Source organism: Camponotus vicinus, unplaced genomic scaffold (assembly GCF_025532165.1).
Source record: "Camponotus vicinus isolate PSW18456_S1 unplaced genomic scaffold, iyCamVici1.0 SCAF_4, whole genome shotgun sequence".
NCBI lineage: Eukaryota > Metazoa > Arthropoda > Insecta > Hymenoptera > Formicidae > Camponotus > Camponotus vicinus.
The window spans coordinates 19,726,512-19,740,647 of NW_028141976.1; the positions used below are offsets into that span (position 1 = coordinate 19,726,512).

Sequence of the window (14,136 nt, forward strand, 5' to 3'; positions counted from 1 at the left end):
TCTAATAAGACTTTAATCAAATTTAAACTTACTTGCTAGTCACACAATACATGAATAATTCATAATAACATACACCCTAGGTCGTTAATTACCATTCGATAATCATATTTTAGTTCTTAACGGGGCACTATAACCCGAGGCTTTTAAGCAATTAATGGGCGCCGCGTTAAAGGAGGGATATCGAAAGTGCCGGCGACGCAAATGCGATTTCCGCGACATGGAAAATTGAAGGTCCCAGTCATCGTGCTAGCTAAAAGAAACCTTCGCGGTTTTGCTTCAGGCAACTGCAAGCAAAATAGATCATAAAAGTTTCATTAACTTCCGAGTATCTATGCCTATCACTCTCAGCACTTTATCTTTATCTTAAGAGTTGCGTTAATCCTATTCTAAATAACGATATATTCATTATTTATATGTTAAATTATTTTTAATTATGTGTCATTAATAGTCAATGCCATTATAAAGTTTTAATGGAAATTTCATATATATATATATATATATATATATATATATATAGAGAGAGAGAGAGAGAGAGAGAGAGAAACTATAAAGCAATGATCTTTTTTATTAAATGCCGATGATATTGACAAACAAAATTAAAATGAATATATTCAACCATTTGTTATGAGTACTTTATTGAATCTTTAGACGAATTATACTTTTAATTTTTCTCTCAATAACATTGGCGGCTTGCCATTTCAAATGCTTAATGCAAAAGAAAATCTGGTCGTCGTCGCCGTTGTAGGTGAACTGATGAACAAAGAGGAAAAGAAAGGCGTGGCACTTCCGTGTGTGCTTCATCCTCTCGAGAAAGCTGACGTAATTTCCAAGCTGAATCAGCAGTCGTCGAACGACAAAACGCCGCGAGGCGAAAAGTCCATTAAATGTCCGGCGCGATGTCCCTTCTTTCTCTTTTCTTTATTCCTCGCGTTATGTCCGCGGCTGCCGCGATCGGTTTGTGTCCCTTTCTTGAACATCCCTATATATGCCAGCTTCTAATCTTGTGGATCGATCGCACGCGAGGATATCTAAATCTTTTGTGGAAAGATTGGTAGTTCTAAGCACAGAAAAATCATCATAGTACCCTGGTTTAGAGCACGATTTTTCAAAAAAATTTTTGTAATGAAACAATGATAAGATAATTTAAAGACATTTCGACACATTAAAGATCTCGATAATTTAACATTATGGAACTATAAAATTTTACATAAAAACATTAATATTATAGAATGCTTTTATTATAAATAAATGATATAAACTAAAAATTGCGTGCAGTATTGTAAAAAATATCAAAAATAATTTCAACTAAGAATATTATTTTTAAATGCAAAAAATATTGCAACAATTTATTTAAAAAGCTTTATTTATTTAATTTATTTAAGTAGCTTTATTTACCCATAGAATTGCATTTTTACTATTACTAATATTTTTATTTTATTCTTAAAATAGAAATAAAGTATACAGTTTTTAATATGTTGAGTTAGTTCTAATAATTATCAATATGATTATCGTATCTACATAAAAAACTGTAATATAATTTCACTCACTAGCGAAGTACTTAAGTAAAATTGATCAATAGTTTTACATATTAATAATTTTAATCCATTACTTAAAAAAATCATGAAGAAATTTCTGACAAAAGCAGTTATATCCTGATTAATTAGTAATATAATTAATACCGCAGAATCGATTTTATTAAATTAATTAACTTTCGTTCTCGACACGCGATCGTCTGAGTAACAACGAATTCCGCAGATTGAAATTGCGGATCATCAAAATTTCATCGACACATGGAAGGTGGCCAACGGTCGTAAATTATTGCAAACTCCCTCAGTTGCGAAAAATTTATGGGTTTTTAAACCTGAATCGCGCAATTAATCAAAACAATACTTTCCAGTGTATAACTAAGTGCCCATTTGTATATCCTCTCGCTTAATTATCCTAACAATCAATTCACAAAGTATTAAATTGCAATTTCTTATATTCTATTCAATAAATTGCTCGTTGTTAAATATGCTATGCATTGCTAAATATAGGTACTATGCATTATTACATATGCTATAATTAAAATAAAAAATCTTTTACGTTATATACAGGGTGACCCATTTTAACTTAGGCAGCCAAATAACTCGAAAAATAAGCAAGATAGAGAAAAATGTTTTAGACAAAAGTTATATGGTTTCGAGGGGGCCATAAGATGGTATCATTGGTTTGACCTTGAAGAGTCATTTGAAGGTCACGTGAAGGTCACTTCAATTTTTTTAAATGGAATACCCTATATATTTTTGTACATTCTTGTAGCTTATTTCGAGAGCTTTCCAAAACACTATAATTAAGTACCTTTCCGTTAAGTACTTTTTGAGTTATGATGCTTGAAATAATTTCTTAATTTTACATAAACCGTAAAATATCTTGTAAAATATTCATTTTTCGATTATCTTACCTTAATACTGTTATGTACAAAATAATGAGAGGAATCAATTGGTGTAAAGAAAACACATAGTTGTTTTTAAGAAAAAATATGGAATTGTTAATTGCAAATTACATATTTTTTCTTCGAAACAACTATGTGTTTTCTTTACACCAATTGATTCCTCTCATTATTTTGTACATAAAACTATTAAGGTAAGGTAATCGAAAAATGAATATTTTACAAGATATTTTACGGTTTATGTAAAATTAAGAAATTATTTCAAGCATCATAACTCAAAAAGTACTTAACGGAAAGGTACTTAATTATAGTGTTTTGGAAAGCTCTCGAGATGAGCTACAAGAATGTACAAAAATATATAGGATGTTCCATTTAAAAAAATTGAAGTGACCTTCACGTGACCTTCAAATGACTCTTCAAGGTCAAACCAATGATACCATCTTATGGCCCCCTCGAAACCATACAACTTTTGTCTAAAACATTTTTCTCTATCTTGCTTATTTTTCGAGTTATTTGGCTGCCTAAGTTAAAATGGGTCACCCTGTATAATGAAATAATGAAAAAAATGAATTTAAAATTGAAGACTTTATTTTTTTACGGAAAATACATTTAAAAATATACAAAATATAATACACAATTTTATTTTTTACTGTCTTTTAATTCGTAAATACGTCAAATTTATTCAGATTATATAATCTCCTTATACTGTACACAACATATTTTTAACATTTTTTAATTTTTTTAAATTTATTTTTAAACGATCCATGTTATTCTTTGTATTTGAAATGGTGTAATATTAAGGTAACAATAATCTAAAGTATTTGGTAAAATATAATATTTTTTTCTTCATTTTTCTCTCTTTATGAGCAGTTCGTTATCTTGCTCGCGATTGATCCTTGCTTTGACCTTTTTTGTTGTAAATCACATAAGCCTGGTTTGGTATTTCTCCGAAATGAAAGCAAGTCAGATCCGGTACATAAGCCGATTTCACATATCCAGCTAAATCTGACAGCTTCTCGCCAATTCGTTCCCTTACGTTAGGATAAAATTTAATAATGCCTCTTTGGTGCGTCGGACCGACCAGTGCCCATGGCAAACAACGATGCAAATGCGTCAAGATGTACAGACCGAACTTTGGGCGATGCACTTCGAAGAGATCTCGTCGAAGTTTCGAGCAAGCGACCACTTCGCGGCTTCTCGGACGCGCTAACAAATTTATGATGAATATTCAAACTTATAAATAATGTATATCATGACATATATTGGTATAGAAAGTTTTACAATGGTTTATTATTATTTTGAGTCGGTACTTTTCACAGATGCGTTACAAATTCATGTAACGCGATTTCCATATTTGTAATCGCATGATATTACAATATTATACAATCGTCATTACAAAATGATATAATAATATTGAATATGCATTTTCTATAAACATCTGAATTTAATTTGAACGTATATAAATGTTTAATAAATCGTGAAAAATATCTCTGATAACTTATTAAATGGAAAATGCTCTTATATTGCGAGTATTATTAAATGCCAATTTTATTGTACCTTTGGAGAGAGAGAGAGAGAGAGAGAGAGAGAGAGAGATTTAAAATTTTCATTATATAACTTAATAAAAATTTTACAAAATATATTTTAATTAAAATTTTACGAAAGTAGAGATATATTAAAACTGAAATTTTCCATGTTAAATTTTCAATGAAAAAAATTTTAACAGATAAACTATCATTTTACAAAATCAGAAATATTTGTTTATAATTCTATACGCACTATCAAATAATCCCAATTTAATAAACACAGTTTGCTCTTGCTCATCCAATGTAATTGGATCTAAAATTTGTAGGTCAGCTAGAGCCGAGATAATAGCCATATTGACAAAAGTGCGAACGTTAATTCCTGTATTTGTACCCGCCATTGTCAGGATTACTTGCTCACATAATGCTCGAAGTACCAGTATGCAAATGATCACATCGAAATCGACATCAACATTCGAAATTTGTTTTACACTCTGCAAAATCCGATCTTTAGATTCCTGCAAATACCTTCGAGCTTTTGTGATGTTTTGTTGTTTTAATAATTCTTCGGTTCTCGTACGTAAATCAAATCTCCCGGGCAAAATGTGTCTGTCAAATACATTTCAAAATTTTAACAACTCATAAGTCCTTTTAAAATTGATGATATTGGCCTCTGAAAATATTAAATCTAAAATTTTAATATTAATTGTTTTTATTATATAGAAAATAGTTAAAATTACTTTAAAACTAATTTTTCATAATCATAATGAAATAATTATTATTGTAAAGATTTTTTTATATAAGAAGGTTCTTTTATGTGTAAAAATTTATGTTGTACATAAATAATATAGAAAATTATAATACCAAACACTCAAAAAATGTAATTATTTTTATTAATACTTATATATATATATATTATATACCAATATTTGTACACAATAAACATACTATTTATTATATCAATATATGAATAATAATAAAATTTAAATCTAAAACTCCAATAAAATCGATTAATACTTAACTGAATGTTATAAATGTATTCAAATATATATTTTAAGGAATAATGACGAACCTGATAGGCGATCGAGATCTTCCGGGCAATGCAGTAACTATGTACTTGGAATTCTTGCCATTAAAGTGAAAAATTCTTGGTTTCGGCATATGATTATATGGCACTAGTCTAAAGAATTTGAACAAAGTGATTGTAAGGTAGGGAAAACACGATCAGATCTCCGCGATTTCTCTCAAGTCTGTCAGGAGATGAATCGGCGGAAATCACGGGGAAAAGAAATAAGAATCACTAGAGAGCGGTCGTATCTTCTCGAGTTCCAAGCTCGAGCTTTTTTTCCGGAGAAACAAAAGCACGAGAGCTAAGGCAGGAACGATAAAGGGATGGCTGACGATCGGATGGCTACATCCAAGAAAAGAGATTGCAAGGCAATGCGAATGCAGTTTTATATAAAACCAGCTATCTATATAATTACTGACCGCTTTTAGCAAATGCATATTGACAGCTAAACATATATATCTGCTTAATTATATGTAATACATATCCTTTTAATTATATACAAATATATATTTTTTCCAAATCTCTGTGTACTCGATAGTTTGACAGTTTTCAGTCGTAAATTTAAACGGGAATTAAAAATGAAATATATATTTTTGTCACTTTATACAAGATTACGTTTGAAACATCGAAGTTGCAGTAACGAAGTTATCAAGAAAATCTTAATCGATTTTGCGCCGTTATCGAGTTATTTGCCGTAGCTTATGCGATTGCTTTTCATGATTGATATCTTTTTGGAGAGCTGGTGATTAGACGGAAATTGTGAGAAATGTTACCTCAATCAACTACGCGCTCAATTACGATCGCAGCAGCGCGCGAGGTCATTGCGGGTTTACCTATTCTGCAGTTTCTTGACGATTCAAGTGAGGTAGCCATTGAGCGGAAATTGTCAGAAAAGTAGTCGCGAGATTTCTCGCTAAGCTAGCAATGCTGATTTTAAGCAAAATTGCTTTTCATTGGAAATATACAATATTATAGATATACATTTATGTATATAAAAATATAATATATGTAATAAAATTATTATTAAATAAGAATTATATGTTTCGTTGTTACGAATCACGATTATTTTATACCTTCTTTTATACCTCGCATTTTTGATTAAATTAAATATATATAAATAAATAAAATATCTTTTTTTGTTTCTAAGAAAATAATTAATACCGGTGTTATCAAATGCTCACAGCAGATAAATTCTGAAATTCGTGCTCTTAACGGAAGTAACGCGACAGGATAAGGTAATAATAGGATAAAGCTCCCCGAGCAATAACCTACAAATTGTGTTAAGTGACTGTGAATTATACACGATCGATAGAATATTATTTCGGCTCTACTGGGCGCCAACAACTTCGAACTCGCGAGAATTCACGGTCGATCACGATAACACCTGCTCGTTTGCCTTCACGATGTCGATTTGCCGATTAAAAGCATCTCAAATGCTCAATAAAAAAATTTCGATGAAACAAAATGCCTTTTTAATCAAACTTTGTTGATATCTGTACTAATTCTCTATCTTAAAATATTACTTTAGAGCTTTATTTCACAATTACTTGTTATTATATTTATAAAAAGTTATAAGTTTCTTTTATTTATTCGTGCAGCAAATTATAAGCGAAATTATAATATATATTATACAAAATATATTTATCATATATTTATGAAATATAAAATATATGATATAATGTACAAATATATATAAAAATATATATAAAAAATTAGAAAAATTAGAATTATTTATTAACATTGTAATACTAAATTTTACGAGTTATATTTACTTATATTTTATTAAAAAAGAGCAAAAGCTATTATCTCTGATGCGTAGAATTCAAAATCATATACACACTATATGATTAAACATCATTACATGTAACTATTGTCATTCCTTAGATTATTAAATCCCGAAAAGTAATCTTATAATATTTTTGTATTGTAATAATTAATTTTAGTAATTGTTGCTCGCGTTTAAACGATGATAAAAATTCGAGTTTTATTCTTATATTTTATTCTATCTAATATTATAGGAAAGAATTACAGTAAATTGAAATTTGTGTTCCTTGCCTATTATTTATTCATTTATTGTGAATAGAAAATAATAATTGTGGACAGGTTAAATGAACTCTTTGTTACTTACAATTCATGAACTAAGAATGGATCCGTGGTGTTAGGATCTTGATCTTCATGGTTGATCTCGCTCGACAACAGACTTTCACAATGCGATAGCGTTTTACTCTTCTCCGCATTGTACCACTCTCGATAATCCGTTTCGTCCTTTTGAAAATCCTCGCTCCACTCGTGATGATCCGAATCGCGAAACTCGAGATAGTCGTGCTGCTCGCCCAACTCTGAGGCACTCTGCAACCGGAAATGAAATCCCGGCGCGTACATACTTTGAATGGTGCACTGCAAAGTCATCTTTGATCTTGGATAAGTTTTATTTGACAAAATAACGTATGAATAATATACAATTGAAAGACTTAAAAAAAACATCATGTTATTTATTCTTTACTTTTTTACCTTTTCTTAACTTTTTTAAAGATTTTAACGTATATATTTTTATAAGAATTAAATAATTATAATACATTATATAATACATTTAATAAAAAATAATTATTGTTTTAAAAAGAGAAAGAAAAAGAGCTAACAATAAATTATTTTTAGCGTTATATAAAGTTATTTAAATTAGCATAATTTTTTATATTGATTAAGTTATAAAATTAATTGTTTTATTAAAAAAATATTTTTACAAACGATGTTTTAAATAGTTTCAGAGAATCTTTGCGTTAAAATATTTGTATTCTTGAATAATTAAAAAAATTCTATATAATATAAACGATACTAAAAAGTATATTTTAATTTGATAAGAAATATATATATATATATATACAGGGTGACCCATTTTAACTTAGGCAGCCAAATAACTCGAAAAATAAGCAAGATAGAGAAAAATGTTTTAGACAAAAGTTGTATGGTTTCGAGGGGGCCATAAGATGGTATCATTGGTTTGACCTTGAAGAGTCATTTGAAGGTCACGTGAAGGTCACTTCAATTTTTTTAAATGGAACATCCTATATATTTTTGTACATTCTTGTAGCTCATCTCGAGAGCTTTCCAAAACACTATAATTAAGTACATTTTCGTTAAGTACTTTTTGAGTTATGAGGCTTGAAATAATTTCTTAATTTTACATAAACCGTAAAATATCTTGTAAAATATTCATTTTTCGATTACCTTACCTTAATAGTTTTATGTACAAAATAATGAGAGGAATCAATTGGTGTAAAGAAAACACATAGTTGTTTTTAAGAAAAAATATGGAATTGTTAATTGCATATTTTTGCAAATTACATATTTTTTCTTCGAAACAACTATGTGTTTTCTTTACACCAATTGATTCCTCTCATTATTTTGTACATAAAACTATTAAGGTAAGGTAATCGAAAAATGAATATTTTACAAGATATTTTACGGTTTATGTAAAATTAAGAAATTATTTCAAGCCTCATAACTCAAAAAGTACTTAACGAAAATGTACTTAATTATAGTGTTTTGGAAAGCTCTCGAGATGAGCTACAAGAATGTACAAAAATATATAGGATGTTCCATTTAAAAAAATTGAAGTGACCTTCACGTGACCTTCAAATGACTCTTCAAGGTCAAACCAATGATACCATCTTATGGCCCCCTCGAAACCATACAACTTTTGTCTAAAACATTTTTCTCTATCTTGCTTATTTTTCGAGTTATTTGGCTGCCTAAGTTAAAATGGGTCACCCTGTATATATATATATATAAAATAAAAAAAGAAATTTTAAATTATATATATATCAGATCGATTATATATATATATATATATATATATATATATATATATATATATATATATATATATATAGATCATATCGAAAATATATATTTCAGTAATTTTGAATTTATCAGAATAATGGAGATAAATTAAATAATTAGCATAAAATAGAGGAAGGAAGATATGAAATTACAGAGTCTGAGCTTAACATGTCAGTCATGGGACTTGGAAAAAGAGTTACTCGGCGAGAAATATCGCGCAAAACCTACAGCAAAATGTCATATCGACAACGATTGATAGAGAGACCATTTACGGATGAATGCGCGCATCATGTATATCACTACGCCCCACGCATTCGTATAGAAGCTGCAACTCTCGGTGCAGCGGGTTCTCCCAGGATCGCGTTAGCATCGATGTTCGCATTCGCATTCAAAAATCACATTGATATTACGTCTGCGTGGATGACGATTGATGACACGCAACTTGTACTAGATAAATATCGGAGTGATATTTACAGTCGAGTGTTGTTCAACTAGCATATACATATACGTGCGTGCACACACATACGCAATATTCATTTTTGTAGATTTTATCTCGTAAAATAAATGCAGCGAAATAAAAATTGCGCTATTTTTAAAACTGATGTATACATAGAATCATTAATTGTTATGCAGCATTATTATAAAAATATTTTTAAATTTAATTTCTCTTTTTATTCAGAGAAATTTTTAATGGGTTTTTAAGGGATTGCAATAACAATTTTCATATAAATTGCTTATTTTATTAATAAAAAAAGATAATAACCAATCAAAATTTAAATAGATTTAAAAAATAATTCTTTTATAAATTATTCTTGTACATTCGTGCATAAAATTCGGTGTGGTTAAACTAAAAAATTGCAATATTTTTACCAATAAACATGTCAGAATGTTTTCTTTTTCCCGTAAACTCACCTACTCCGTAGCAGCCCAATCCTTGCAAAGCCCTGCAGATTGCTTCGCTCGTTACTTTCGTATCTCTGTAGGAAACATCGGATTTGCTCGCAACTTTCTTCGATCGACTCAACATCAAACTTTGTCTTTCGCCCTTGGCGTTCTTTCTAAAATTCGAAGGATCCGTGGCAACCCTCATGAGAGAGGTAATCTTTTCCACGTGTCTTAGATAAGTCACGTCGCGATCGACAGTTCCGACTGGCACTTATGAAAAAATTTTGTTAACTGGCAAAAATTTCTTAAATTTGTGGTCGATCATACAAAGCAAATTTTAAAAAATTCTCGCTTTTAGTGTTTCTTATACTCATATAAATCAATGACACTAGAATTTTTCATTCTTAATTGTGATTAGCATATTCGATAATTTGATTCTTTAAAATTAAATAATTTAAAATAACGCAAAGCTGATAATTTGTTTGTTTACTAGAAGAATTTTACTTGAATATTGAGGTTAAACATGCTTAATGCAAAAAAAGGACAAAAAAAACAATCGGGAATTAACGCTATATTCGTTAACGACAAATTTTTTAATTATTTAATAAAAGTATTTAATATTAATATAATTATACAAGTGTGTGTATATATATATATATAAAATTTATTTTCTCATATTCTAGTAGCGGCCAAATTTCGTGGAATGTTACTGTTGCCAATAAACTCCAATTCTCGCTGAGAATGAAAAAAAGTAGTGCTAATTCTTTCAGAAATGTAACTTATTCAAGAAAAAATTAAATTTTAGAAGGTGTATGTATGTACATGTTCTAACTATTAAACATTAATAATTTTTATTTTGATCAACTGGATAGAAGTCCAACTTAAGAAGTTGATAACTTTTTAGAAATTGACATGTTTTATTAAAAAGAGAAATTTAAATTTTTTCTCTTATATTTCGTACAAATCCTAGAGTGACTGATTATTTCTCTGTTATAATATAAAACTCAATATGATATCGACTTTTTTTTATGAACTCGGGAGTAAAAATTCCACAGAGTTTTTACAATATATATTACAATATATATATGTTATAATATATTGACTTTATTAGATAACTTTAGACTTTATTAGATAAACTTCAAATCAATATAATTAATATAATATATGATAAAGGATCTATTATTATATATATGATTATTATATCTATAATTGATTATTTAATCTATAAGATTATTTTACAAAATTTAAATATACGAATAATTTCATCAAAATCGAAATTGATATAATTTGTTATCTAATGAACCTATATTAAATTTATATGAATCCTAATTATGACGCCAATAAATTCGCCACAATAATCTAACAATATAGTTACTATCGATTTAATTCATAGTACAAGATGCAATTACAATATTAATGTAATTAAAATCAACAAAATAACATCACAAATTGATTAAACAACTCATTAGCTTTATTATCTCAGCATTGATGTAATCTCTATTACAGTACGATGCGATATAATATTAATGTCATTTAATTACTATTATTATTATTAATAAAATAAAATTTAAATTTAAAATTTCATTGAAAAGAAATTTAAAAAATGTAAAATAAAAGAAGCACGTAAACATGTATTTTATTAATGTTTTTGTGTTAACAGATCAGATATGACATAATGCTATGATATGATTGCTAGAATGAACATTGTGTGTGTCATGAATAGATAAGAAGTAAATCATAATCAACACTAATTTTAGCGGCGAATGAGAGTTGTCACAGCATTGTCTATTCGTGAGCGTGTATATGTATATACATGTATATATGTATATATGTATATGTCTGTAGCAAGGAGTAGTTTTGCCAATGTACAAAATACTATGTCCGCTTCTTCTCGCGTCCGTTAATTCCTTGGAACGACACTTGAGCGAAATAGTATTAATTATAAGCTCTCGTTTGAAGTAATTACGTGTAACCGGCTTACAGCGCTATTGTTAGAAATTTCATTTCTAATAACCGCGTGAAAGGGCACCTGTGAAAGAGCGCCGTGCCCTTTAATGCAATGATACAACGTCATTGTGCGAAGATGTCTCTTGCACAAAAATGAAAGCTTTAAAACTTACTTTAAGAATTATTAGACTTTTAAAAATTAAATTCCACATAAACTTAGAAATAAAAAATGAAAAATACGAATTAATTGTAAATAAGTGAGAAATCCAGGTTATAATTATATATAATATATTTTTAGCTAATTTAAAATTTTTCTAAAGTGTTTTAAATTTTCCAAAGTAAATATTTTTTTACATATTTTTTCTTTCATATTAAATAAACTATTACATAATTTGCAATTTTACTGCTGAGAATAACTCCATCTTTAATTGACGATAGAAATTCAAAACACTGGAAAATATTGAGGAGGCAATATGAGATCCATAAAAGGAAATTATCCATACAGGGTACAGAAAATCGATAAAGGGCACGTCGTGTAACAAAGTGCGTCACGTATCGGTTTACCGAATCATAATCGTGTTAAAGTCTGACTCATCTGCCTGGAAAATATTTGCCGCAACTCCGCTTATACGGACCAGAGTTTGCAACCGTGTGTGTATATGTGTGTGTAGCTTCACTTCTGCTTTTCGCACGAAATTGAAACATGTCACACGAACATTAATGCTATTCTGCGACACTGAATTTAATTCGATTATTATCAGTCTCATGCAATTCTCACTTTCATTTTTCATGTATCAATTGATACACTATAATATCTACATGCAAGCATTTTAACATATTTTCTAAAGTTTCTAAATACATAAGATTAGAAAAGATTGTAAATATTTCAAACAAGAATTTATTTTAATTTTGATTCATTTCTTAGATCTTTTGATATAACTTCGAATGATAGAACGTTTTAATTATAATTTAGTAAGTTGAAGAAATAATGAAAATAATGTAATAATGCGTTACGAAATGAAGTACATTATTAAAAACTGCATACATTGTTTTTCTTATTTAAAATTTTAAATATGGAGTTTCTAAGTTATAAAACTGTAAAAGCGCATAAAGAGGCATAAATAATTAAAATAATGTAATATTTTGCGATAATATTGTATATAATGTATCTTACATGTGAGTTTGCGTATAAATTTTATAATTATGTCGACAAGAAAAGATAGCAAGCTATTATGAACTTATCGGAGAGTTTTATTAAAAAATATAGTTAATATAAAAGTAATCTATATACTTGTGTCGACTTTATATATGCGCAGATATTTTTCGCTTCATCTATTACGATCGCACTCTTTTGCACTCTTTGACCATCATTATTAAACCGTACAACGCTTCGTCTACGTGAAAATAAACCCTTCCTCGCCTACTTCTGGTACTGGCACTTCTACCAAATGCTGGTAACGCGCGAAAACCAGTCGGATTTACGACATGAACCAACGCACAAGGACCGAAGTAAATGGTCCTTTAAAAGTGCATCGGTTCTGTATACACATACATATAGTGAATATATAGTTTCGTCGAAGAAATAGAAGCACATAAGTGCATCTATTAATACATCGGTTTGTATAAAGAGAGTTTATAGAAAATAAGATAATTTTTAATATCGTATGATACAGCAATACCACAGGAATATGATATTGTAAAATAACACAATCAAACTGCAGTGTCAAATTACATATTAGAAATATTAATAATATAATATCTATATTCAAATCTATCTATATTCTATATAATTATAATGTATAACTATATTTAATAAAATAATATATATTTTGCATATTATATTATGCATTAAGAGGAGAAATTATATACATAAAAGAATGATAAAGTAATGTACGCAATTTTTTCAACAAAGTTGATCTATTGTTAAAGAATACTGGCGAGCTGTTACGAAAAATCGAAAATATTTCAGCGTATAGTGAAAATTATAAATCAGACTATTAAAAGAGAGACAAAAAATATTTTAACATATAATGAAGACTTTATAATGACGCGTGAAAAAGAGAGAAGACAGTTCAGGTAGTGCAGTACAAAGAACAAAAGAGCTTTTGCATTGAACAATGTTAAAGCTTTTAATCATGGCTCGTACTTACACAGAAGAATATAAGAGGATCACGCTTGTATAATCCTCGATGAATGCTCTCAAAAAATTTTTCTATTATTTTAGCATCTTCGCGCGAATGTAATCGCGTCTGGTTTCGGAAAATTGGATAACAAATCAATGAGAATCTCAACAGAGAAATATTTTTCTTAAATGCACACACGTGAAATAAGAAAGTTAAAGCTCAGCTTTAAAACTGGTTCCAAATTCTCAAAAGATTTTCTCCATCGACCAGAAAAATGTTACACACATTCTTTTCTCGTTTTATCACCATATATTTTTA

General features: G+C 28.8%; 2 protein-coding genes across 4 annotated transcripts in view; one reads left to right on the top strand and one right to left on the bottom strand.

The window, feature by feature from the left end:
• Positions 1–14,136, top strand: part of LOC145969917 (dipeptidase 1) — a 109,776-nt gene that overhangs the window by 64,525 nt on the left and 31,115 nt on the right. The window lies entirely within an intron of this gene.
• On the bottom strand, positions 3,087–10,259 carry LOC145970813 (uncharacterized). 3 transcript variants are annotated; one of them, XM_083097808.1, is made up of 7 exons: positions 9,776–10,259; positions 9,129–9,310; positions 7,152–7,420; positions 5,027–5,134; positions 4,376–4,563; positions 4,211–4,270; positions 3,087–3,637 (listed from the first exon to the last, which is right to left on the bottom strand). In XM_083097808.1, exons 2-7 carry the CDS (start codon positions 9,129–9,131, stop codon positions 3,306–3,308), a joined length of 960 nt encoding a protein of 319 aa, XP_082953934.1. In that variant the 5' UTR covers positions 9,132–9,310; positions 9,776–10,259; the 3' UTR covers positions 3,087–3,305. The 3 variants fall into 3 exon arrangements, with proteins under 3 accessions (XP_082953934.1, XP_082953935.1, XP_082953932.1); XM_083097809.1 differs by lacking the exon at positions 4,211–4,270; XM_083097806.1 differs by having other exon boundaries at positions 4,211–4,563.